We start from the raw sequence: 26,104 nt of genomic DNA, 5'->3' as shown, positions 1-26,104 counted from the left end.
CTGGAAATTCCTAGAATCACTGCCACTGTCCCGAACGTTCTATTCAATCAAGTGCAAGATCCAGAAGCCTCACTGACTTTTAAGCTAGAACATCCAAACACCACTAGGTGGCACCAAACCACAGCCATGACCAGAAAGATTGAGGTAGCAGGCTTGGGTCATTTAATGTGTCGATAACATGACCCCACACTGCAGGCAGTTGAACCTCACTTATCACTTTATGGTAGAGTTTTACCAAATCCTCATTTTGCCAACGGGGAAACAAAAGCTAAAGAGGTCAGTCAAACTTACCCATGTAGCTAAAGTAAGAATAGTTGGGATTCGAACCGTGGTCTTTCGTCAACAGCCTTTCAACCACACTATTACTGTCCCTCTTGTTGTCAGTTCCAAAAGGAATATCTCTGAGACTACGGGAAATGTTCTGACAGTTTGAGCTGTTAGAACAAAATATCATAAACTGTGTGGTTTAAACAACATTTGTTTCTCACAGTTCTGGAGACTGGAAGTTTAAGATCAGGGTGCCCACAGGATCAGGTTCTTAGCATGGTCCTTATTCCTGATTTACAGAAAGCTATCTTCTTGCCATGTCCTCACATGGTGGAAAGAGAACTAACTAGCTCTCTGGCCTCTTCTTATAAGGGCACTAATTCCATTCATGAGAACTCTACCCTCATGACCTAACTACCTCCCAAAGATCTCACCTCCAAATACCATCACATTGGGATTAAGGTTTCAACATATGAATTGGGGGTGATACAAACACTCAGGCCATTGCAGGGAAGAAAATGGATTTCTTAGCATTCCCAGTCAAATATCATCTCCAGTCCACTCCCTTGAATGGGGATGAATTTCACTGTCCCCACTCACTTCTTATGGCAGTGCATAGTTAGAGGCATTCCACTTGATGTAATTTATCTTGGTCAAACAAAAGTGCTAAGACCTAGACCATCCCTGGATAATTAGCATTAAACATAAAAACGTTGGGGGGGTAGGTGTCAGTGTTACATCTTTAGAATTCTAGTTTCAGGATCATCTTGCTTCCGGCAGAGGACTTCCTCCCATCAGGAAAGAGCTGGTGATATGCTCACTAAACATATACCCGAGTTTTGGAATACGGTAGTCAAAGTTGCTCTTTAACTTCCTACTATAGTTTATAAAATAGTGTATAAAATACCGAGTTATAAATGTACAGACTCAAAGAAAATCTACTCCAAAAAGAGTTTATAAAATATCGACTGATAAATGTACAGATTCAAGGAGAATTTACTCCAGAAAGATACTTCCTGTAAATGCAGTAAACGAATACTTAATATTTGCCTTCAGGGCATCTTCAGTTGAAAAGAGAAAAATGGATCTGATAAAGCCAATGTAGTTTAATGAAGGAAACACCAGTGAGGATGTCACAAAGAGAGGCCAGCCATTTACTCTGACAAATAAAACTAAACTTGCAATAATACTCACAATTCTCCCTTCCCTCTAGAAATAAAAACAAGTTATAACCTATTCTGGAAAAATAAATGATAACGGTTAAGACTTCACCACAATTTTCAGTTCCCAAATACCTCCCTGAAAAGTAAAAAAATGCATGGTTTTCCCAATGATGAGAAAGCTTTTTTAAAAAAGGAAGTAAAAATTAATAAATATAATAATGCAGAAAAATGAAACATAAAATCCAAGCCCCATCTGTAGTTATTATCCAATTCAATGACACAAAGTTACTCAAATTAACTGCATCCCAGACCATAGCTTGAGAAGATTTTAAAAATACAGAATATCCAAGACTCAACAAGGTAAAAATTTACAATGTCTAGCATCCAATCAAAGATTACCAGGCATGCAAAGAGGCAAGAAAACATGATCCATAGGGAAAAGAATAATCCATCTGTGAAAATCAATGCAGATCTAACACAGATTTAGCAGAGAAGGACATTAAAAGTTATTGTTACTCTTTTCCATATGTCCAAAAAGTTAAATAGTGACATGAAAGATATTTAAAAGGCCCAAATTGAATGCTAGAGATGAAAACTAAAATGTCTTAGATGAAAAATACATTGGGGGGGCTGGCCAGTTAACTCAGTTGGTTAGAACATGGTGCTGATAACACCAAGATCCAGGGTTCGATCTCTGTAGCAGCCAGTGAAAAAAAAAAAAAAAGAAAAAAAAAATGGGTGAGATTAACAGCAGATTGCACATTGCCAGAGAAAAGGTTAGTGAATTTAAAGGTATAGCAATAGAAAATGTCCAAAATGAAACAGAGAGGAAAAGAATTTTTGAAATAATGAAAAGAGTGTAAGTGAGCTGTGAGACAACTTCAAGATGCCTTACAAGGGGTAACTGGACTCCTTGAAGCAGAGGGGAGGGACAGTATAGCAGAAAAATTTCAATAATAATCAAAAGCTATTCCAGATTTGATGAAGATTAAAACCTACAGATCCAAGATGTTCAACAAACCCCCAAGCACTAGAAACATGAAAAGCAAGTGGCATCATAACCAAATTTCTCAAAATCAATAATAAAAAGAAAATCTTAAAAGTAGCTGGAGAAAAAAGACGTTACAGAGAAACAAAGATAAAGATGATGTCAGATTTCTCACTGAAACCAATACAAGCGAGAAAACAGTGAAACATCTTTAAAGAACTCAAAGAAAAAACAATCAACCTAGAATTACATACCCAGCAAATAATATTTTTTAAAACCAAAAGTGAAATAAAGATGAGTTTAGACATACAAAAATTGAAAAAATTCATCACCAGATCAACACTGAAAAAAAAAAAAAAGTTAAAGGAAGTCCTTTAAGCAAAAGGAAAATGGTACCAGATGAAAATCTGGATCTAAACAAAGGAATGAAGAGGATCAGAAATGGTAACTGCATGCACAAATATTTTCTTACTTGTTAAATGTTTTTAAAACTCAGAAGAAAACATGGACATGAATCTCTGTGACCTTGGGTTAGCCAATGTTTTCTAACATAAAGCACCAAAACACAAGCAACAAAAGAAAAAACAGATAAATTACACTGCATCAAATTTAAAAACTTTTGTGCTGCATGTAACACCATCAAGAAAGAGAAAAGAAAGCTCACAGAACGGGAGAAAATGTTTGCTAGTCATATACCTGATAAGAGACTTATATGTAGACTGCATCAAGAACTATTAAAAGTCAATAATAAAAATCCAATTTAAGTAATCTAATTTAAAGATCATCTAATAACAATAATCTAAGAATCTAATTTTAAAATGGGCAAAGGATCTGAATGGACTTTTTCTAAATAGGACACACAATAAGCCCGTGAAAAGATGCTCAGCATCATTAGTCATTAGGGAAATGCAAATCACAATTACATTGAGATCCAAGTTACACCCAATAGGATAGTCAGAACCAAAAAGTTAAATAATCACAAGTGTTGGCAAGGATGTAGAGACACTGGGACCCTCACACGCTATTGGTGGGAATGTAAAATGGTGCAGCGGCTTTGGAAAACAGTTCCTGAAAAAGTTAAACATAGAGTTACCATATGACCCAGCAATTCCACTCCTGGTATCTACACAGAGAACTGAAAAGATATGTTCACACAAAAACTTGTACAGGAATGTTCATAGCACCATTACTTATCATAGTCAAAAAGTAAAAAGAAGCATCCACCAACTGCTGAATGGATAAGCAAAGTGAGGGGTACCCACAAGATGGATATTACTCAGCCATAAAAAGGAATAAAGTACTGACACTAGGCTACAACGTGGATGAGCCTAGAACACATTATGCTGAACGAAAGAAGCCAGACACTAAAAAAGACATATCGTATAATTCCATTTATATGAAATGTCCAGAATAGGCAAATCTAAGGGGATAGAAAGTATATTAGTGGTTGCTTAGCACTGAAGGGGGTTGAGTAATAGGGAGTGAAGCTAATGGGTACCAGGTACCAGGTAAACGCCACCCTTATTTGTTCCAACATGTTGTCAGTGTTAACTGTGTGTCTAGAATTACACTAAAGGTGCTAAAGAGAAGCAGGAGGTAAATGAAGGGCAGTTAAACACTGTCCCCATTCTCCTGAAACTGACCATCTAGGAGGAGACACAGATCCCTGCAAACAGTTTCAATCTAATTATAATTTAAAATGCCATAAGACAGGTAAATAAACAAGGTGTATGTGAGACCCAAGATCAGAGGAGCCGTGATGGCGGACACTGAAGGGAGAGTGATACCTCCCTGGGTGGTGATGAAGCCGGGGGGTGACGAAGCAAAGGGGTACGGAGGGCAGGAGATGTTCCGTGCAACTCCGGGGCTGGGAGTGGGAGGTGCACTGGCTTAAGGAATACATTAAACACCAAGTGAAGGAATTGGACTACGATGTCAAGGCAAGAAGCGGCCGAAGGTCTCTGACATGGGGAGTGGCCTCCTCACTGCTGTGCTCCAAGACCAGTGAGGATGGAGGGACAGGTAGGCAGGGAAGCAAACAGGACCACAGACCACTTAGGAGAGGACAGCAGTGACCCACACAAGAGGTAGAAAGGGTCTACCCAAAATAGGGCACCTGGGACCCTGCCACATCCAAATGCCACCAGCAGTGACCACTGCAGGGGCTGCTGCTAGTGTGGAGGCACAGCTGTCCCCACAGCCCTGACCACAGAGGAGGGACTGCACCCCTGCCCTAGCACTGTATTTGCCAGCCTTCCAGACTGGTCAGTACCCCAAAGGAGTAGCTGGTCCTTGAAAACCAGCCACAGGGGCCCCTGTGAAGAGTCAGGAGCTCATGTGGTAAGAGTTCTCTTTCTCTTTAAATGTTAACTGGTGGGAAGGTTGTTGGTTTTGAGTCATTACGTGAACAAGATTTTATGCAGCAAATGGTTATTATTATCATTATTTTTTAACTTCTAAAGAATGAAGGGGCTGGCCTGTTAGCTCAGTTTGTTAGAGCACAGCCATACCAAGGTCATGGGTTCAGATCCCTGGACCAGCCAGCCACCCAAATAAAAAAAAGAAAGAAATTTATTTTTTACAGTTCTGGAGGCTGGGAAGTCTGTGGTCTAGGGGTTGCATCTGATGAGGGCCGTCTTGCTGGTGGGAACTCTAGGATCCCAAGGCAGCATAGGGCATTGCATGGAAAGGGGGCTTATGAGAGATGGACAAACTGGCTTTTTTATAAAAAACCTATTCTCATGATAATGAACCCATCCCATGATAAAACATTAATTCTTTAGCCTATTAATTTATTAATCTGTGAGCGCCCTCATGACCCTACCACTTTTTTTTTTTTAATTGAAACAATTGATTGTACATATCTGTGGGGTACAGTGTTAAATATCGATACCTGTGTGCAATATGTGATGCTCTAATCAGGATAAATATTATATTCAACATTATACAATGTAATCACTTTTATGGCCCTTTACCAATTTCTCACTAACCCTCTTCCCCCTTTCCCACCTCTGGTAACCTCAGTTCTTTTCTCTCCTTTTGAAAGTTCAATGTATTATTGTGATCCTCATATCTTTCTTTCTTTCCTTTTTTTTTTTAATTTCTTTTTTTTAGCTCCTACTTATGAGTGAGGACATGTGGTATTTCTCTTTTGCAGCAGATGGTTATAAAGACTATGGAGCAATGAGGGAAAGGCTATGATATACGTCTATGTGGAAAAAGCAGGGCATAAGAGCAAACATACACCGTGATGACAGCCAGGCAGAAACAATGTCTATGCAGGTACAGTGTACTTTTTTTTTTTTTTGGCTATTTATTTTCCCATGTGGCTATTTTTCACAATGTGACGATATTGACTATGTGATGTATAAAGTACGAAAAGTAATACATTTCACTGATGATTTCTTACTAAGTGAACTCTTGTTACAAAAGATTTAGGAACTGGAGACTATATGCACTGTCCAATATGGTAGCCACTAGCCACATGTGGCTATTTAAATTTAAACTTTAATTAAAACGAAATAAAATTAAAAATCCAGTTCCTCAGTCACACTAGCCGTATTTCAAGTGCTCAAAAGCCATATGTGGTCAGTAGCTGCTGTACTGGATGGTGCAGCCAAATGACGGTAAAGAGTGGTAGGTGGCAAAGCCAACTGCAGGGCCACCGGCAAGTTCCCAGTCGCCTGCATCAGATCCCCTGGGATGCTCATCCCACATGTGCACACCTCAGCCTGTCTCTACAGACCTCAGAACCAGCAACTCTGCAGGCAGCCTGGAGTTTGCCCAGTAACAGGCTCCTCATGGCTGTGGCTGATGGTAAAGGTTGAGCACTGTGGATGCGGTGGCAAGAGCATACACTGTAGGCCACAGGACCTGAGTGTGATTCCCATCTCCCGCGCCCCAGCTATATGACCACTCTGAGACCCACGTCCTCCCATGGAAGGTTAGCATGGTGGGGGGGCAAGTGAGAAGACAGAGCCAACACTCCCAAACAGTGTCTCACATGACCACAGGCATTACAGGCACAGACAAGCTGACGGTGCAACAGAACTGTCGATGAAAGGAGAAGGAGAAGCGAGGAGTAAGCAGGAAAGGGAGAGAAGGAAGCAGAAGGGGCCAGAGCTAGAGACAGAATTTAAGAGAACATTTGAGAGACAGATGGAAGAAAGCGTCCTCTCAGCAAGACGAGACAGCCAAGGAAACCTGAGGAGGGTCTCTGATGCCAGAATAAAGTTCAGACCTCCAAAAAAGACCTTACTCCCCAAACCCAGGATTCTGGCTCTGAGATGAGGCACCTGGTGCAACATCTTCATGCTAAATAGGGTGTAGTGCCCATGGTCATTCTCCCCTTAGAGTTGAGGGGACAGGTGACACACTGGGCACCACCAGGTATCACCCCTGGGCTGGGATCACTGATGGGAAAAGGTACAGATTTCCAACCAAAATCATGCTTGTGCAACATCAGGTGTTTGGAAGGTAGACATGGCAATATAAGGGCATAGGTCACACCAAAGTTGCCCTCTACAGTACAGTCCAACATCCCTCAGACTCCTCCCCACAAGAGTCACTTCATGTGATAGGCATGGAGAATCTGATGTCCTCCCACTGTTAGGGATGTCATGGCCTGATTGGACCAACAAAGTCTGACCTGGGAAACCAAGTCTGGTCCCAGTTCCAGTGCACCAGAACTGGGTTTGCTAGGGACAAACACAAGAGACCCTTTGATAACATGCCAAATAAGAGTTGCCCCTCTGCTCTCTTCCCAGCTGCCCAGCCCTTCGCCCAGCTCCAGTCTATTTTCATTGTTTCCTGGTCTCTCCCTCACCTACTGATTTCCTCTAGTATCTGCCCACTCTTCCCTTCTCACATTCTTGACCTTTAGCTCTTTCCTTACATCTAGCTGACTTACTCAGCCCATGTATAAATGCTGAATACAGTGAGAAATATCAGGACACCTCAACAGCTCAGAAATTCGGGGATCAAAGGCCTTAAGGAACAAACCTCCAATCAAAGCCCTTACTCCACTACTGAATTCTACATCCCCTATTCCAAGTCCCAGGTGACTCCCCCGCACTCACAACTCAAAGATAGCCGAAAACCCAGTGGTCAAGGCAAAATCCCAAGCCCAGAGCCAGGTTCCCTTCTTTGTCACGTACTGTCTCTAAGCAAAGGTATTTAATACAGTAGCTAAGAGCAAGCACTGTGGGTCCATATGGTCTTGGGTTCAAGTGCCAAGCACACTACTTAACAGCAATGTAACCAACCACAAGCAAACTAAACTCTCCAAGCCTCTCCCTGCACATCTGTAAAATGAGGGTAATGATAATGCCGAACTCACTGGATTGTTACAAGGATTTAGTGAGCTGCTGTGGGTGGAGGGCTTATGTGGTGTGGGTTCCACAGTAAGCTAGAAAACTTAACCCATAAATATTGCGAAGACTGTTTTAAGGAAGCAAGCCTGCCGTGAATTAAAGGAAGACCTCCCTAGTTCAGGCTCGATTCTAATTGAGAATGAGTGAGCATTTTCAAAGGCCGGGTTGACGAGGTCATATACAATCTAAATGAAAAAGGTAAAGAGGCCAGCCACCAAAAAAGAAAAAAGAAAAAGGTAAAGGATTTCACTCCACACCTGTTAGAATGGCTATTATCAAAAAGACAAGAGATAACGAGTATTGGCAAGGATGTGGAGAAAAGGGAATCCATGTACACTGTTGGTGGAAATGTAAATTAGTACAGCCATTTTAGAAAACAGCATGGAGATTCTTCAAGAAAACTAAAAGCAGAACCGTAAGATCCAGCAATCCCACTTCTGGGTATATATCCAAAGGAAATTAAATCAGTATGCTGAGGAGATTCTGTACTTCATGTTCATTTCAGCATCACTCACAATAGCCAAGATGAGGAATTAACCTAAGTGTCCATCAACGGGTGAACAGATAAAGATAATGTTATGTATATACACAGTGAAATACTATTCAGGCTGTAAAAAAGAAGGAAATCCTGTCATTCGAGACAACATGGATGGAAGTGAAGGACTTTATGCTACACGACATAAGCCAGGCACAAAAAAATACTGCATGATCTCTCTTATATGTGGAACCTAAAAAGTCAATATAGAAACAATAGAAAGGTTATTACTAGAAGCTGGCAGGGACGGGGTGGGATGGGGAAAGGGAACTATTGATCAAAAGGTACAAAGTTTCAGTGAGGCTGCAGGAATAAGTGTTAGTGACCCACTGCATTGCATGGTGACCACAGTTAATAATAATGTATTGTATATTTCAAAATTGCTGAAAAAATAGATTTTTAACATTCTCACCACACAAAAAAATGATAAGTTGGTGAGGGGAGGGATATGGTAATTAGCTTGACTGAATCTTTCTATATGTATACATGGATCAAAAGATCACATTGTACCTTGTAAATACACACAATTATTGTCAATTTAAAAAAATAATAATTTTTTTTAAAGGAAAGGATTTCAGAGGCAGTATTTAGACCTTGTAAGAAAACAAAACAGCCGGCAAGAACCCTCCCACACTCCAGATGTGAACTTACTGCTCGGCCAGTCACCACTTACTCATTCACTAAGAATCTCTGTTCCACCGCGTGAGGCTAGTTCTCACTGTTTTATTTACCTCAAGTAGCGAAAGGACATTTTGTGAGTGCTCTAGATGTAGGCTTTTCACTAACTCAGACAGACTTGCCCCCAACTAGGTCTAAATGAGTGAGATTTCTCTATAAAACTCATTCACAATCTTTACTGGGCACGGGCGTTTGGTTTTTGGAAAGTGGGATGAGAAAAGGTATTATTCTTAGTTTCATTCTTATTATGCCCTCTAAGGTATGGCTGGCAGGTCACAGTGCATTCCCCCACCCAGGAATATGAGCGGTAGGTTATGACACTGAAATTAACTCTAGCCTTGGCTTGCACGTCCCAGCGCTGTCCCCTGAGTGGGCCGGGTCCAGCCCTCTGCCGCCTTCCTCTGAGTTCAGGCCTGGACTGGGTGTAACTTCCACCAGCCGCAGGCCTGGCTGCCTCCCAACCCCCACCCCCACGTCCTGGGCGCCCTCTGTTCCAGGGGCTGCTGGGGAGGAGAGCATGTGGCATCTCTTATCTAGTCCATTCATTCTCCAACTCATACAGTCAAAAAATGATAGACTGTGAGAACACTTACAGGGCAAACAGGCTTCACCCTGACTCCAACATGGGATTTGTTTACTCTTTACAAAATGAACAAACTACCACGTTTTTAGATCTGAAACTGCCTGGAATGAGGACACAGGCCCTTGCTTACTTTCTCCCTCACAGTCTCTTCTGGAAGGTGCCAAGGAGAACTCCACTGACCCCACAGTCTGAGCACTGTTCCTTCCTTCTCCTTCCGCCTCTCTCCAGCCACACATGGGCACCAGCTTCCCCTCCTCGGACTGGCCACTCGACACACAAGTGTGCATGGCCACTGGCCAAGTCCGCTCCTGCCGTTTCCACCGACCTTCCCTCCCACTCCAGGGTGTGCCAACACCTTCCTGAGAGCGTCCAGCATGGGGCACGGCCACCTCAGGTGGGCAGAGCCCGCAGCGGGAGAAAGGAGACCCACAGCACGCAAGACGTCTCCATGGCAACCAAACACTGGCAGCCGGAGGAGCACGTCCAGAGAAGAGAACTTTAACAAACCACACAGCGCCCACACGCTGCCTCCTCAATGCTTACTTCTGGGAACAAACACCAAGGAAACAATTCAGCAGAGGGAAAAAAAGATGCAGGCACAAAGACATCACCAGGGCCATAGGTAACCACCCACAAACCCAAAATGAGCTAAACGCCATAAACCCGTGGTGCAGCTCAGTCAATTACCATGTAACTGTTAAAACAATTATTACAAATTTATGACTTGACGTTAAACCAAAAAGGATACAATACTGTTTATATACCATGATCATAACTCTAAAAAAAGTATATAAACTTGGATAAAAACTGGAAAGGAAAATATGAAAGTGAAAATAGCGTGCTACAATGCTAACATAGTAGGTTTCTGTCTTTAAAATTTTCTTTTTGGTTGTCGCGTTGTTCTCACAGCTAAAAAGAAACTAACCATCACTGCTTCTTGTCAGTGGGTGGAGATATGGGCATATCTGTATAGGGGAACCCACCACGGTACCCAGGAGAACTTGCACATATCCACATAGGCAAAGGTTTCCAAGTCTTGGTGGAACACCTTGTGGCCTTCCAGAACACAAAAGGAGGTGAGGACATCTCCCTTCACCTCTCTGTCTCCCCTGGGAGCCTGTCAGCTGACAGTTTCTCACCTCTACTGAGGTATGGGGCTTTCTGCCTGCCCCCTCAGAACAGAACCGTGGACTCTGAGACCACTCAGCTGCAGTCCAAAATTGCTTGGCAGGATCCCACAACCTGCACTGCAGTCATCGGCCCCTTTTGTTTTAGTGTCATCCTGTTTGGTGTATGGGACAAGGACCCAGGAAGCTGGCACCTTTGGCATATTCTTATTTTGCTGTCTATGTAAGTAATAAACCACCTGAACCTAGAAGTAGCTTGTTATAGCTTTACTAGTCAAACCAGCCAGGCCTTGGCCTTGCCTTGTAAATGTACGTGAATTTGATAGGATGCCAACAATATGTTTTAATGCAGTATCAACAAAATCCAATAAATGTGCGTGTATACCTACAGATATATATATATATACACACACACACACACACATACACCATATACATATAGATGCATACATATGTACATTGGGGTCTTCAAAAAGTTCATGGGAAGATTCATATTATCTGTTAATTCCATTTTCCACAAACTTTCTGAAGTACCCTCATATATATAAATCTAATTTTAATTCCATATATATGGTGTTTTAAAATTTTTATTTTGTTGTTGGTAGTTTTTGTGGGGGTTTTTTTTGGCAGCTGGCTGGTACAGGGATTGAACCCTGGACCTTAGTGTTATCAGCACCACACTCTAACCAAATGAACTAACCAGCCAGCCCTTATCTCATGCTTTAAGCTAGATTATTTTAATAAATGAAATGGGAAAATAGAAAACATGCATGCACATATATGCTTAGCTATACACACATTAACCAGGCTCTCTCTATCAACAATCAAAATATGATACAGAGCAAAGAATACACCCTTCTTTTTGCTTGGCTAGGTGGAAACAAATTATAGGAGGAAGAACCAGAAAAACGGGGAAGTACAAGGCGAGCCTGGATTCAGGAGCCCTGGATTATGGTGGCAGCTCCCCTGCCAGGTTTCTGACCTCATGCTCAGACAGCAGCCTCCAAACCAGAGATGGGGGTAAAGGAGTTATGCAGTGACCCGCCCCACACCTTTTATTGGCTGGCTCCCGCAGTGGGGAGACAGCTGGTAATAGGCAGACTAGTGGTGTATCCCAGTACTTCCCCGCTAATCTTCTAAGACCTCTGCTATGCATTACAAACTGATGTTATTAGGGATCATTTGGAACCCACTCAACCTATCACCAAAGTCACAGGCAATCTTTGGTACTTTGTGGCAAGTCACCTTACCCTGATTGGCTTTATGCTGGTGGTAAAAAAAATCCTGCTCTAAAGGACGCTGTCCTGCCTTTCTGTGGGACCATAGAGGGCCATAGGCCAAGTGTCTCCAGGAAAGATGATCTGCCCTCTCCTCTCTTTCTCAGTCCCCATGATCCTTTTGCCCCCACCCCCCCATGCCCCACCTCTCTCACTTACTGCAGGCTGCACAGGTGAAGCACGTGTCATGGTACAGGTTCCCCATGGCCTGGCAGGCCTGGCTGGCCCCAAACACCCCTTTGCTGCATTTCACACAGGCTCCTGCAAAGGCAAGAACACACCAGTGAGTCGGGAGGGAATCAGTGTAAATGGAGTCATAAAAAAGCCAATGAGCAAAGCAAGTCACCATTCCTCCCATAACTAGCCTGTCACCAAATCCCATTGATTACTCCTTTTTTTTTTGAGCTGGCCAGTATGGGGATCTGAACCTGTGACCCTGGTGTTACAAGGCTGCATTCTAACCAACTGAGCTAACTGGCCAGCTCCTTGGATTATTCCTTTGAAATGTCTTTCTCTCTCTCTCCCTCTACCACTCTTTCAGCTATGAGTCCTTTCAACTGCAGAAAAAGCCATGAGGCTGGATTTCTGGCCCCACGCTGTCCACCACAACACCATAGTCATATTCAGAATGCCTTGGCTTGGTTGACCTACTCCCTTGCCCAGAGCTTTCAAAGGCTTCCACTGTTTATAAGACATAGTCAAAAAAAGCTGTACCATGACTATAATATGCCAAGCATGTAAATCGGGCAATTTCAACTAAATTATTTCCTTTAATCCTCAGTGGGAACCACCAACTAGGATTTATTATCCTCACTTTTTATAAAAAGCATCAGGACCCAAGCCCCAGGTGTGTCAGACTACAAGGGCAGTGCTCTCCCCTGCCCCTCCACCACAAGCCCCTCGCCCCCAAACAAGCCCCACTGGGTCTCAGCTCTCAGCCTTTGCTGATGGTCCCCCTGCCTGGTATATCCTACTCCCACCCTCTGTCCATTCAAGTCCTTAAGGCCTTCCTCTCAGCCTTCTCCACTCTTCCTTCCCCTCCTTCTGGCAACAGGATGAGCCAGAAATTAGAAGAGGCAGGTTCTAACCCTGAGCCTCCTACCCACTCAACTGCCCATGCAGTTTGGGTTAACCTGGTAAGTTCCCTGAGTGTCAGTTTCTTAATTAGGAAATGGTGGTTAGTTCTATCCACATGGCATGGTCCCAGGAGCAGTGCTTAAAAAAAGGTTGCTTTGTAAACCAAAAAGTTCTAAAGAGTTCCTCTGCCTCAACTACAAAGTGCCTACTGGGAGACCTGGTCTTGAAGTATGACTCCACAATGTACTATGTGACTAGAGCAGATTATTTAAACTCTCTGAAGTCAGGCTTTTTTCTATAAAATGGGGACAACAGTAGCCCCCTTGTAGGGTTACTATGAGGGGATACACGAAAAGAGCTTAGTGCAGGCTCCCACGTTTGGGAAATGCTCAATTAACAGGCATGTAAATAATAAAGATGATGATAATGTTGCCACATTCAGCAAGAAGTTGCTCCAACATAAAATGACATCTCTAAGAAGTTCCAGCCTCCCAGGATCTCACCTAGGCTCCATGACTAAGTCAGAAGTCTCTGTCTAGCCAGCCCAGAATCCCTACAACAGCAGCCCGGCTCTAGGCCAGTCCACATGAAGGAGGCATTGGAGTCTCCTTCCAAAGAACTCCCCCATTACTGCCAAATCAAAGGCAGCACAATTATGTAGATAATGCATAAGATAAAAAAAAGATTCAGGGAGGAAATATACCAAAATGTAAAGAGTGGTTTCTTTAGGTTGTAAAATTATGGCTGGTTTTACTTCTTTACATTTAGTATTTTAAAAAAAATTCTTACAAGAAAGCAGGTGTTACTTTATAGATGCAAAAAAGTCTACTCTCAAAAAATTGAATATGTTTACATATATTGTATCATGTTAAAATTTTTGAAAAATCATCTTTATAGATATAAACATAAAAGAGCTCCCCCAGCATCCAACTGGGTAACTAGCTCGTGTCCTTTGGTCAGTAGGGGCTCAGGCATCTTTTTCTAATTCTAACTCCGGTTCCAATGTCAGGCTGTTCTCAGGCTGCAAATCCCCAGCTTTCTGCCGTCACAGTAGAAAGCACTGTGTTTCAGAGTTCATTCCATCTTTAACTGATAAACTGCATCACCATCAAAGGAAGTCCACACTAACGTGAAATGTGCCCCACACCAACAGGTACAAGGAGAAAACACTGCACCAAGGACCCTCAGCCCCTCACCAACACTAAGAAGCAGGGTGAAGCAGTCTGTGCAAACAGTACTGTGTCAGCCAAAAAAACTGACTGTTGGGAGCATTCATGGAAAGCTCTAAAGAGCCCAAGTATGGGTTATTTGCAGTTCTTCTTCTGTTTTAACATCTTACTATGAAAATTTTCAAACATGCAGAAAAGTTGAAAGAATCATACAGGACATACCTATATACCCACCACCCCAGTTCTACAATTGTTAACATTTTGCTATCCGCCCCTTGACCGGTCCAACAATCCATCTTATTTCTGATGCATTTCAACGTAAGTTGCAGACAGCAGTCCACTTCACCCATAAACACTTCAGCCTCCATACAATACCGAGAGCTCATTATTTATTTGCTTACACTTACTTTTTCCAGGTAAAATTCATAGTTAAACACACAAATTATAAGTCTACCATTCAATGAGTTTGGACAAATGACCTATGTAACACAAAACCAAATCAAGATATAGAATATTTCCAGCAACCCCAGAAAGTTCCCACATGCCTCTTCCTTTCCATCTTCTCTCTGATGGCTACGAAATGCACGTGTGCATGTGTGCATGCATGTGTGAGTAGAATGAGACTACTACCGGAAAGCAGGCATTTCTGTAACTAGCAAACATCAATCTCAACAGGCACTGTGTTTCAGAGTTCAAAACCCCCATCACCAGGAAACTGAAAGCATCGAGTAATTCAGAGACGTCAGCATTTCTTCCTATCCAGTGATTTTACATACAACTTAAGCTGCTCTCAAGGTAGGAAACACATCAATTCAGGGTAAACTGCATTCCTTTGCTGGCACACTCAGAGCTGTCGGCACCCACCTAGCAGCAAAGCGTGAGCAGGGCAGGGTTCTGTCATTAACACTCATCTGGAAGGCTCATGAAGCAGGCTCATCGCTCTGGAAACCAGTGGCGCTGATGGCTGCTACTCAGAGCCAGAGGAAAGTGGCCGCTGGACCCAGCCAGGTCAGGTGGGGCTTCTGGCATTTGGGATCGAGTGGACTAGAAGTGATGGCAGTGACAAGTTCACGCTGGACATGGCACCTCCATGCTATGGCACGTTACTGGTTGCCTGGCAGCTGCCTGCCTCTCCTATGAACCGTGAGCTCCTCCAGAGTAGGAGCTGTATCTTAACTGTGGTCTCCACAGCGCCCAAAGAACTGCTGAGCTGAATCACATCACGCGTGGCTCCTCACACAGCCCTTTCCTCCTCAACTTCTTCCCTGGTGCCCGCTCCCTTGTAACTTGGGCACCCACATCTGTCCCCCCATAAGTGCCTTTTACAGAGGTTCAGGGTCTTATTCATCTCTGAACACCCCCAGACATTGACAAAGTATGCTTAGTGTGCCCTCAGCATACATACAGAAATACAGAGAAACAGATCACATGGAAGTCTGCTGAACACTGGCTACAGCATAACTCAAATGTGATGACGGGGGAGAAATCTCTCTAGAAAACATCACATATCAGGCCATGGCAAGATATTAATTATACCATTTGGTCATGCTGAGGTCCACTTCCAGACCACCCTGTCCCAAGTCCCCTGGTTGACTTGACTCAACCTTTACAACAAGCAACAAAAGCTAGTTTGTCAGGCAGCAACCAAGGCACACTCCAAACAGACTGCACGTAACGTCAAAACAATGCACTGGCGAATATAATTCTGCTCACGAACGTGGCATAACCACCCCCAAAGGCAACACCGCTTTCTCCCTGCTAATCACTGTCGGCTCTTTGCTTAACCCATGGTAGAAATGATAGCTGCCAAGAGCACAGGAAACAGCAGAGCAGAGAGGAGGCTTGACAGTCTAGTGGGGTGTGACCACCCCTTTCCACCCATCCACAGGATGAACACATGAAGGGGACGAGCCTCCAAGACAGCTCAACAAAAAGGAAAGGTGAAAGGAATCTCATGAGCCAGTGCAACGCTCTGGCCCAGACTGAACAGTGAACTCATCTTGCTGGGGTTTAGGGAATAAAATTCGACAGCCTCTCCTAGCCCTGCTCATAAGGCAAACGGCAGGATAGACAGCATCTTCTAGTGGACACTGTGACACCAGCCCAGGCCTCCCTGGACATCCTGCTAATTTATCTCTCAACATAAGGCCTTCCTCCTTCCTCTGCACCCATCCAGCAACACTCTTCCGAAGCCTGTGGCCTTCAGCCTCCACCTCTCTCTCTCTGTGCCTGCAGCTGGAGTGAGTCCTCCGGGCTGCTGACATCCTTCACACCGCTCTGATCACCCACCAGATGCAGAGCGAGAGGGAAGCCACTTGTGCTCAAAACCATCAGTTACCGCGTGAGGAGGATCACATAGGAAGCTGAGCAGGTAGGAAAATATTTCATCCTATGGAGTGTGGTAAACGGAAAGAAAAGTACTTCATGGGCAGAAAAGGTAGGGGGGAAAAAAGCAATTTTCACACTCGAGGAAACAATGTACCTACATAGGCCAGACCCTGGGCTGGGAGTTTTCACCCAGGGAAGGAGCTGTTGCCATCTCCTTTCTAAAACACAAGTTCTAAAAAGGTCCTGTAATTTGCTGAAGGCTGCACAGCTGGTGGGTTTGAGAGACGGAATCTGAGCCTAGGTTCTAAATCAAAGATCCTGCTATCCCTGCCTGGTTGGTAGCTGTGGCTATTCCTGCCATATACAGGGGACCCCCACAGAGAGGCAGGACTCCTTCCTCACCCAACACACTACGTGCTCAGGGATTCAGAACCTAAGACCAGCCCTGTCCTGGATCTCCTACTGCCCACTGGCCCACCTCCCACTCTGCCTTGTCCCACACACACAAGGCCCACTTTCTGCCCAGGACCTCAACCACAAGGGCTCTCCCACATAGACGAGTGACCCTCAGATCCTCCTGCCCTTCTGCCAGGGACACTGAGGCTGAGTGCCTTCTGACAGCCCTTTGATGAGAAAGGCAAGTACTTGTTCACCCACAAACGCTTCTCTGTCACTTGGCGGGAGGAGCCAGGCTCTCTCCAGATGCCAGCAAGGGGGTGATGAGCAAGGTGACCACACTCTGGCCCAGCTCTCACGGAAACCAGACCCTACCCCACTACCACCAGGTGAGCTGCCAGATCTCACCTGGAGTCCTGTGCTGTAAGTTCACTGAGTGGCCCAGGCTGAGGAGAGGCTCACATTCCACAAGAAGAAAAAGAACAGGCTACTAGACACCCCCTGCCTTCACAAGGTCCTCTATGCCACAGGATTTTAAAGAAATGCCCAAAAGAGGAAAGTAAGAAAATGTCATCACATATCACTATCATATCCAAGCTCAAAAACCAGGAGGAAAGTGAAGGGAATAAGGAATAAACAGGACAGGAGAGGAAGGGATGGGCTTTTTTCTCCCTGCAATTAGACGTTCTGCCCTTTAATCCATTCTCCAAACTGTAGCCAGAGTGATCTTTTTTTAAAACGGCTTTAACGAGGTCTAAATGATGTAAAATAAACACATGTTTTTAAAGGGTGCAATTAGATTAGTTTTGACATTTGTATCCACCTGTGACATCCTCACCACAATGAAGACAGTGGACATAGCCACCACCCCAAAGATTTCACACGTCCTCGTGCCTTTGCAATCCTTCTGCCGTCCTCCTCCCATCCCCAGGCAACCACTGATCTGCTTTCTGTCATCAGAGATCACAGATCAGTTTGTATTTTCTAGAGTTTATATAAATGGAACCTGGAGTATGTACTTTTCTTTATCTGGTTTCTTTCACTCAGCATAATGATTCTGGATTCATCTGTGTTGCTGCGTGTGTCAAGGGTTTATTCCTTTTTCTGGCCATGTAGTACTCCCCGGTACAGATGTACCACAGTTTATCCATTCACCTGCCACGCATGTGTGAGTTGTCTCCAGCTTTAGGCTATTACAAATAAAGCTGCTACCAACATTTGCGTACAAGAGTTTGTACAGGCGTATATTTCCTTTTCTCTTGAAAAGACCTAGCAGTGGAATGGCTGGATCTTCTAATAGATGTGTGGTTGACTTTTAAGAAACTGCCAGCTGTGTTTGTTAAGAAGTGCTGTCATTTTACATTCCAACCACCAGTTCCGATTTCTCCACATCTTTGCCAACACTTGGTATGGACAGTCTTTTTAATTCTGTCCATTCTAATAGGTTACATAGCGGTATCTCACTGCGGTTTTAATTTTCACTTCTCCAGTAACTAATGTTGTGCATGGGCATCTTTTCATGTGTTTATTTGCCATCCTATACCTTTTTTAGTGAAGTGTCTGTTCAAATCTTTTGCCCATTTTTTTTCTCATTGTTGAGTACTGAGAACTCCTTATATATTCTGGATACAAGTCCTTTATCAGAAATTGCTTTGCAAAGAATTTGCTAGAGTCCTACAAACTCTAGCTGACCTGGTTTCCCAGACTCGCAGCTCCATTTCAACTCAGGGAGCCTGCAGAGCTCTGCTTCTCTTCTCCCTGCCTGTGCCAAGGCCTGGAAATTCTCTCCAGGCAATAAGCTGGGGCAATCCTAGGGCTCACCTCGTTTGCTTCCTGTCTCTCAGGAATCACTGTCCTTCTTTGCTGGATATCCAGTGTCTTAAAAACCTTTGGTTTGTATATTTTGTCTATTCTTTTTCTATTTTTTATTTTTGGTTGTTTCCAGCAGGCATTTAATCCAGTCCCTGTTGCTCCATCTTCAGAATGGGCATTTATTAAATATCTTACATGCCAAGCACTATAATAGACAATTTACATGTGTTTCTTCATTTAATAACAACCCTAGAAAACATTTTACAGATGAGGAAACTGAAGTTCAAAGATTAAGAATGCCCAAAGTCCGGCTGACTCTACACCTGTGTCCTTTCTAGTCCACTCTACTGCACTTACGAGAGGGGCTATGGGAGTAAGGGAGAAGAAAAAGAAAATAAGGGTCTCTGCTCATCCCCCAAACTCAGCATCTTTATGTTTTTTGGGCACCAGCAAATCCACAAATACCAGAGCACTCAGCACACAGAGCTGCTTCTTGCCTGCAGCTCTGAGATGGAGGCCAAGCCCAGCCCTCTCCCCACAGAGATGGGGGTCTTGGACATGGAGGGACCCCAGAAGAAAGCATGTGTGTGCCAAGGGCATCTGCTTCATGGGATTATCCAAGGAGCTTGGGGAACTGAGTAGGTTTTTGAAAGACCACTAGTAGTCAATAGAGTAGGGTGGGTTGTGTTTTTTTTTAACATGACATTTATCATTTTGGTTTATTACCTTCTGGTATTTTTTTAATAAAATATACTTTTTAAAGCAGTTTCAGGTTCACAGCAAAATTGAGCAGAAAATACAAGTATGGAGAATTCTCATATACCCCAACTCCCCCCGACACACAACCTCCCCTGCTGTCAATATTTCCCACCAAAGTGGTACATTTGTTACAGCTGATGAACCTACATTGACACATCATTATCACCCAAAGTCCACAGTTTACATGAGGGTTCACTCTTGGTGTTGTACATTCTATGGGTTTTGACAAATGTATAATGACATTTATGCAGCATTATAGTATCATATGGAATAGTTTCACTGCCCTAAAAATCTTCTGTGCTCCACCTATTCATTCCTCGCTTCCCCTAAACCTCTGGCAACCACTGATCCTTCTGCTGTGTCCATAGTTTTGCCTTTTCCAGAATGTCATAAGGCTGGAATCATACAGTGTGTTAACCTTTTCAGGCTGGCTTCTTTCAGTTAGTGATACTTGTATGCGTTTCAGGTTCTTTCGTGGCTTTTCATGGCTTGACAGCTCATTTATTTTTAGTGCTGACTAATATTCCATTGTCTGGATATACCACAGTTTATATCTACTCACTTAATTAAGATAAAGCTACATAAATGTCTGCATGCAGGTTTTTGTGTGGACATAAGTTTTCAACTCATTTGGGTAAATACCATGGAACATGATTGCTGGATCATAGGGTAAATGTACGTTTAGTTTTGTAAGAAACTGCCAAACTGTCTTCCAATGTAACTGTAGGGGGAAAAGGAGGAATTGGTAAAGGGCCATGAAAATCAACTTCATTGTATATTGATAAATTAAAATAAAGAAAAAAAAAAGTAACTGCACAAGATTCTTTTAAAACCTGTAAGATTCCCACAGGAAAGGGCAAGGACTAGGGACACCTTCCTATTTTAAAAGATGTACAACAGGGGCTGTCTGTTAGTTCGGTTAGTTAAAGCACCACCTTGTAACACCAAGGTCAAGGGTTCTGATCCCCAAACTGGCCAGCCACCAAAAAAAAAAAATCAACAACAGGAGGCAATGAGCCCCGAGGACTATTCAAGCACTTCACCCACCTCTCTTTTGAGGCTTATGGTTTTCTGCCAAGAAGGGCTAGCAGTAGACGTCTCCTCTCATCTATCAAAAAATAAGCTTGCTGAGGGCAGGGGGTTCTTCAAAAAGTTTGTGGAAAAATGGAATTAAAAGTTAATACTAACCTTTCCGTGAACTTTTTGAAGACCCACCTCATTATAGTATCCCCACAAAAAAGAAGAAAAGCAGAGTGCCTCACACACAGTAGATGCCACCTAAGCACAGAACACATTCAAAAGCCAGAGTCAGGGGAGGGTGTTCTGGGCTCAGGAGAAAGGTAAGTGAAGGCACAGAGATGGGAAAGCCAGAGGCACATGCACAATGTGGATGGCTCATGTGACAGCAGTGACCCCTGGGAAGAGAGACTGCACACTCAGGGCAGCACGCAGGGTTGACCAAGGGCTGCAGAGTTTTCCAGGGCCAAGGCTTCCCCCTGAGAGGCCCCAAGATTGTCACTGACTGATGTGGCCCAGGTCTGCTGAGGCCACTCTCAAGCAGAACCTCCTGGAAGCCAGGGAGCCTGCCTCACGCTCAACTTGCCCCTCCCATGTTGACTGGCTATCATCCAGGAGGCTGCAGATGGGTGGGCCAGGGCTTTGGGCAGCTGTCCAGAGCTGTATATACAGTCTTCCATGTGCCAGGGAAGAAAAACTGGGTACCAAGTACAAACACTGCTAACACTGTGATTTGTTGTAATGTAATGGCCTTTAAGAGGCCAAAGCAACGTAACAGGCCTTCCAAAGAGCTTTTCCATCTCCCAGAAGTAAACAAAAACTTTTACTCTAGAGGGAATTTGACATTTTATTATCACTATTGCCATCAGTGCTGTCCTTGTTTCGGCTCCATATTAATGGCACTGGTGAACTACAAATCAGGCTGGTCTAACTCTCTTTGTGCACAATAGTGGTTTTCAAACTGTTTAAATGGGTAGAAACTTCTCTCAAAAAAAGTAGCAGTGGAACCACAATATACATAACAGACAAAAGGGAAACCACTATGGTTTAGGGTGGGACAGAGCCCACTCTGCCTCCTGGAATGTGCCGGCCCCCTGCAGTGGTTCCAGGAAGATTCATTAAAAACCAATAACACAGCGTAACCAATCAAATGCAGATACAACCCGCCTGGCCTGGGCAGCGCTCCACAAGAAATAAGTTATCACAAATTGGTACTAAATTATCTCCTGCACACCCAAAGCCAAAAAACAAATTTGGTTTAAGGGCCATGGCACCTTCCTCACTCACTCACAAAGGCAGGAACAGAATTCCAGCCTCTCTTCCGCCCACAGCCAGCCTGGGGACCTGGTGGCCCTCCTTCAACTGCATCCACAGCCAGCCTGGGCGATGGCCAGGTCAGCATCTTTTGTTGTGATAAAAAAGTTTTAAATAAAGACTCCATCAGACCAGCCAATGACCATGGTCCTGCATCCCCGGGCCCATACCTCGGCTCTGTGCAGGTGACCACTTCTCTCTTGGAGGCTTCTTGGAGCTGTCCCCCACCCCCACTGGACATCTTATGGGGTGCAGACATGAACCACCTACGGTGTGTGCAAAAAGGGTTGAGGCAAGGGCCAGGGCGCCCAGTCAAGACTTGTGGGGATGATGGAAGGGGGAGACCTGCCTGTGGCATGTTTGCATGAGTTATTCAGCACAAGTTGGGCAAGGCTCTCTCTCAGCCAAAGGTTGCAGCCTATACACCTCGGCAGCTCTGGGCAGCTCTGGGTGTCAACGGGTTCTGGAAGAGGAGCCAAGCCCTTGAGGCAGAGCTGGACCAATGATCCCAGCAACAGTCCACTCCTTAGCCACCCTACAAGCTCATAAAAATCCCCAGGGGCAGCTAATGAGCAGATCAGACGACCACTCCTCAAGTCTGGCTGTACAGCATCAGTGTGCAGATGTCCAGCATTACCCAGAGTCGGGTTCCCATTGTGGGGGGTGGGGCCAAAGCTCCCCAGTTGATTCTAACATGCAGCCAAGGATGAGAACCATGGATGCAGACAATGCAACACTCTGCATCCTACCTTGTATGCTGGGCATCCCCTGCCTCTGCCCTCTCTCTCACACACTCTGCAGTTCCCGAGTCAATGAGTAAAGCCATCACCAAGCCACAAAGGAAGTATTTAAGGTCATTCTGGGCTGTGGGGTCATTGCGCCAGTCTACTTTCTTCACTCTGCCATTAAAACACACATGGCCTCAAAATCAGTGATGGCCTTACTTCATTGCAATGAGAAATGAAGTTTCTAAAGCAATTTCATAATCACTGTAAGCTTGAGCTTGTCCTGCCAGGCTACTTGCAGGTGTCCTTTTGCCCGAGGGCACTAACCTTCCCTGGCCTGAATGATTCCCACCCTCCACTCTCCAGAGGAAATAGGAATTCGAAGTATCCCGGAGCAAGCCCTGCACAACACTGTAAGTATACTAAAACCCACTGAATCGCACACTTTCAAAGGATGGATTTACAGTATGTGAATTATACCTCAATAAAGCTGTTATTTTTTTTTTTAAAAAGAATGTGCAAGAGAACTCATCGAAACATTAAAACACTTAAATATGGAAAATTGGAAACAATGTAATACTCAAATGCAGAAGTTAAGTAAATACTATACGACTTTAAAAAATCATTCTCTAGAGCAGCGCTGTCCAATAGGACTTTTCCTGTGATACTGAAAATAATCTATCTGCAGTGTTCAATATGATAGTGCAAGTGGCTGCCAAGCACTGGAAATGTGGCTGGTGCAACGAAGAAAGCAAATTTTTAATGTTAGTTAATTTTAGTTAATTTAATTTAGTTTTAAATAGTTGCACGTTCTAGAGTTATTTTATGACATAAAAAATATTCATAATAAAATGTTAAATGAAAAAAGGGGGGAGGGGACCACCCTGCAGTATGTACTACATTGTTCTCAACTTTGTGTTTTTTTTTTAAATAAATACATAAAGACATGACCACAAAGATGGACGTTAATTATTATCCATGGTTACTGCTAAGAAGTAGGGTTATGGATGATATTGATTCTATTCTTTAAACTCTTCTGCATTTTTTGAATATTCTACAGTAAAGATAAACTACCTTCATAATACCCCAGTGATCACATGTCCACCTCAACACCTTGTGTCAGGGTGTATATGATGTTGACATGCAGACTGGAACCATTAACCGGTTGTGTTAACTTTGATCACTTGGGTAAGCTGGTATCTGTCAGGTTTCTCCACTATAAAGTTACTCTTTCCCTCTTTGTAATGAATAAGAACTTCATAAAGAAATACTACGAGATCGAATAAATATCCTGTTCTTCATCATATTTTTGCCCAGTATGCAGCATCCATTGATGTTTCTCACCTGAAACAATTATTACAGTGGTCTTTCTAAACGGTGACCTATTTTCACCATTCTTTCTATATTTTACTAGTAAAATCTGTACAAGAGTTTCCCTTCTCCCCATTTATGTATTTATACCAGTAAGTACTCATGGATATTTATTTTATTCTCTGGGTTATAACTGATTTCTATCATTTATTTTGTTGTTTAAACTTTCCTAGATTTTGAAGCCAGTTTCTCAAGTTATCTCACTTCTATCAGCACTCTCCCGTGTGAGAGGCTCACAATTGTGCATGTTTCCCAGGATTTGCATCAACATAAACTACTAGAATAAATATCAACCTCTAGCAGAAAGGGTCTTAAACCCCTTATGCAGGCCATTTATATCACTGCTCCCTTTCCTGCCAGATTATTCCACATACCCCCTTCTCGACATTGGTTCAATTTCCCTCTAGCGTATCAGAATCCCCCACCCAATGGCCTGCCACCAATCCACTTCTCTCCTGGATTATTTTCTTCCATCTGGCCTCAGAACCCTCTGATTTCTCAAATAAGGCTCAGTGCATTTCTCTCTCCCTTCGACTCTCAGATTAAAGTAAGTTTGCCAGATAAAATACAGGATGCTCAGTTACATTTGAATTTCAGCCAAGCAATGAATAATTTTTTAGTGTAAATATGTCCCATGTAAATTTGAATTCAGTAAACAAATATCTTTTAGTAAAGTATGTCCCAAATACTGCATGGTACATATTTATACTAAAAAATTATTTGTTGTTTATCTCAAATTCAAATTTAACCGGGTGTCCTATATTTTTATTTGTTAAATCTGGCAACCTAAGCTCAAGCGTAAAGAAAGCTAGCATTTATTATGCACACAATTGGTAACCAGTTTACATGAGAAGGAAAACAGCTAAAACATTTTACAGAGTTCTAAAAACATTATCTCATTATCCTTTTCTGGAGAGTGCTGTTTTTAAAAAAAATGTTTAGTGAAGTATAACATACACAAAGAAAAGCCCAAATATCATAAGTTTATGACTCAAAATGGTATTTCACAAAATGAGCACTGCTGTGTAAACACTGAGTAGATCAGGAGTTACAGCATCGCCAGCTCCAGAACCAGGGTCCACTCCTGCTGAGCCTGAGGGTGACCCAGCAGTCTTGGTGGTTCCAAGTGGCAAGACCTTCTTTACCCTGCTCACAGCCTCTCTCTGGCAGGGGAACTGCAAAGAGTGGGTTTGGGCACACATACCGGGTTCACATCCCACTTCGAGCACCATCGTCGTTTTCTCACCCATCAGACAGGTTGTAAAATTATACACATTTCATGCGGTAAGGTTGAGGATTAGGTGAGATGAGGTAACACTGCTCAGGGCACACAGAAGTACCCAACACAAGTTCCTTTCCTTCCCTTCCTTTCCAGCAAAGGTGTTTTCCTCCCTAGTTTCCTTCCAGGCCTGAGGACAGTGAATTAATGAAGATATCAACTACTCTCCTCACAGACACCTGCATTCCAAATACAGTGGCTCCCACATGCCTGAGTTCTTCCTGCGGGGAACCCCCAGCTCTAGAACTGACCTCTCTCCTCTGGGCCCACACTCACATCCTTACTCCTCCTCTGGGTGTTGTAACTGTCCCCCAGGACAGCAAGGCCCTTGAGGACTCTGCCACACCTTTTTCATGAGCAGATGTCCAGCCCACGGTAGGTGCTCAACAAATGCCTGCTGGATGAGTGAGCAGATGAACGAATGAATGAATGAATGAATGAAGCCCACAATCTGCCCCTTGGCCCCTCCCCTTCCCACACAGCTCTGGCTCCCACAGCTCCATTCAGCAGTCCCTCAGCCTCCCTCCAGCAGGCAGCAGAGAGGTGACTGCTGTGATGTCGAAAAGCTCTCGGGTGAGTGACCAGGGGCAGTGAGAAGCCCCCATCCCAGTGAGACACCCCCTCCCCACAGCCACCGCTGACTGTGGAACCAGAAAGGAACAAGAATGAAAATCCATTTTTTTTTTCCAAAAAAACAAAATCCTGAATTTTCCTCAGAAGCAACATGAGGCTGATTTTAGAGACGCTTTAAATATGCATTAATCAAAGAGGGAAAAGGGTGTGACAGAGAAGGGAAAAAAAGACAAGGTGAAAAGTTCCTGGTAGAATCTCCTAAAGCTGAGGGGAAATGTGTGCACTCTCTCAGGT

General features: G+C 43.7%; 1 protein-coding gene across 1 annotated transcript in view; it reads right to left on the bottom strand.

Moving 5' to 3' along the window:
• LIMD1 (LIM domain containing 1) overlaps positions 1-26,104 on the bottom strand; it is a 65,008-nt gene that overhangs the window by 18,316 nt on the left and 20,588 nt on the right. Inside the window, exon 2 of the mRNA XM_063114748.1 lies at positions 12,150-12,251. Coding sequence (XP_062970818.1) covers positions 12,150-12,251 — 102 coding nt within the window. The remainder of the gene's footprint in view (positions 1-12,149; positions 12,252-26,104) is intronic.

Source organism: Cynocephalus volans, chromosome 11 (genome assembly GCF_027409185.1).
Source record: "Cynocephalus volans isolate mCynVol1 chromosome 11, mCynVol1.pri, whole genome shotgun sequence".
Lineage (NCBI taxonomy): Eukaryota > Metazoa > Chordata > Mammalia > Dermoptera > Cynocephalidae > Cynocephalus > Cynocephalus volans.
Note: the sequence above shows the minus strand (reverse complement) of the source record. Positions and strands in the feature narration are given on the sequence as shown.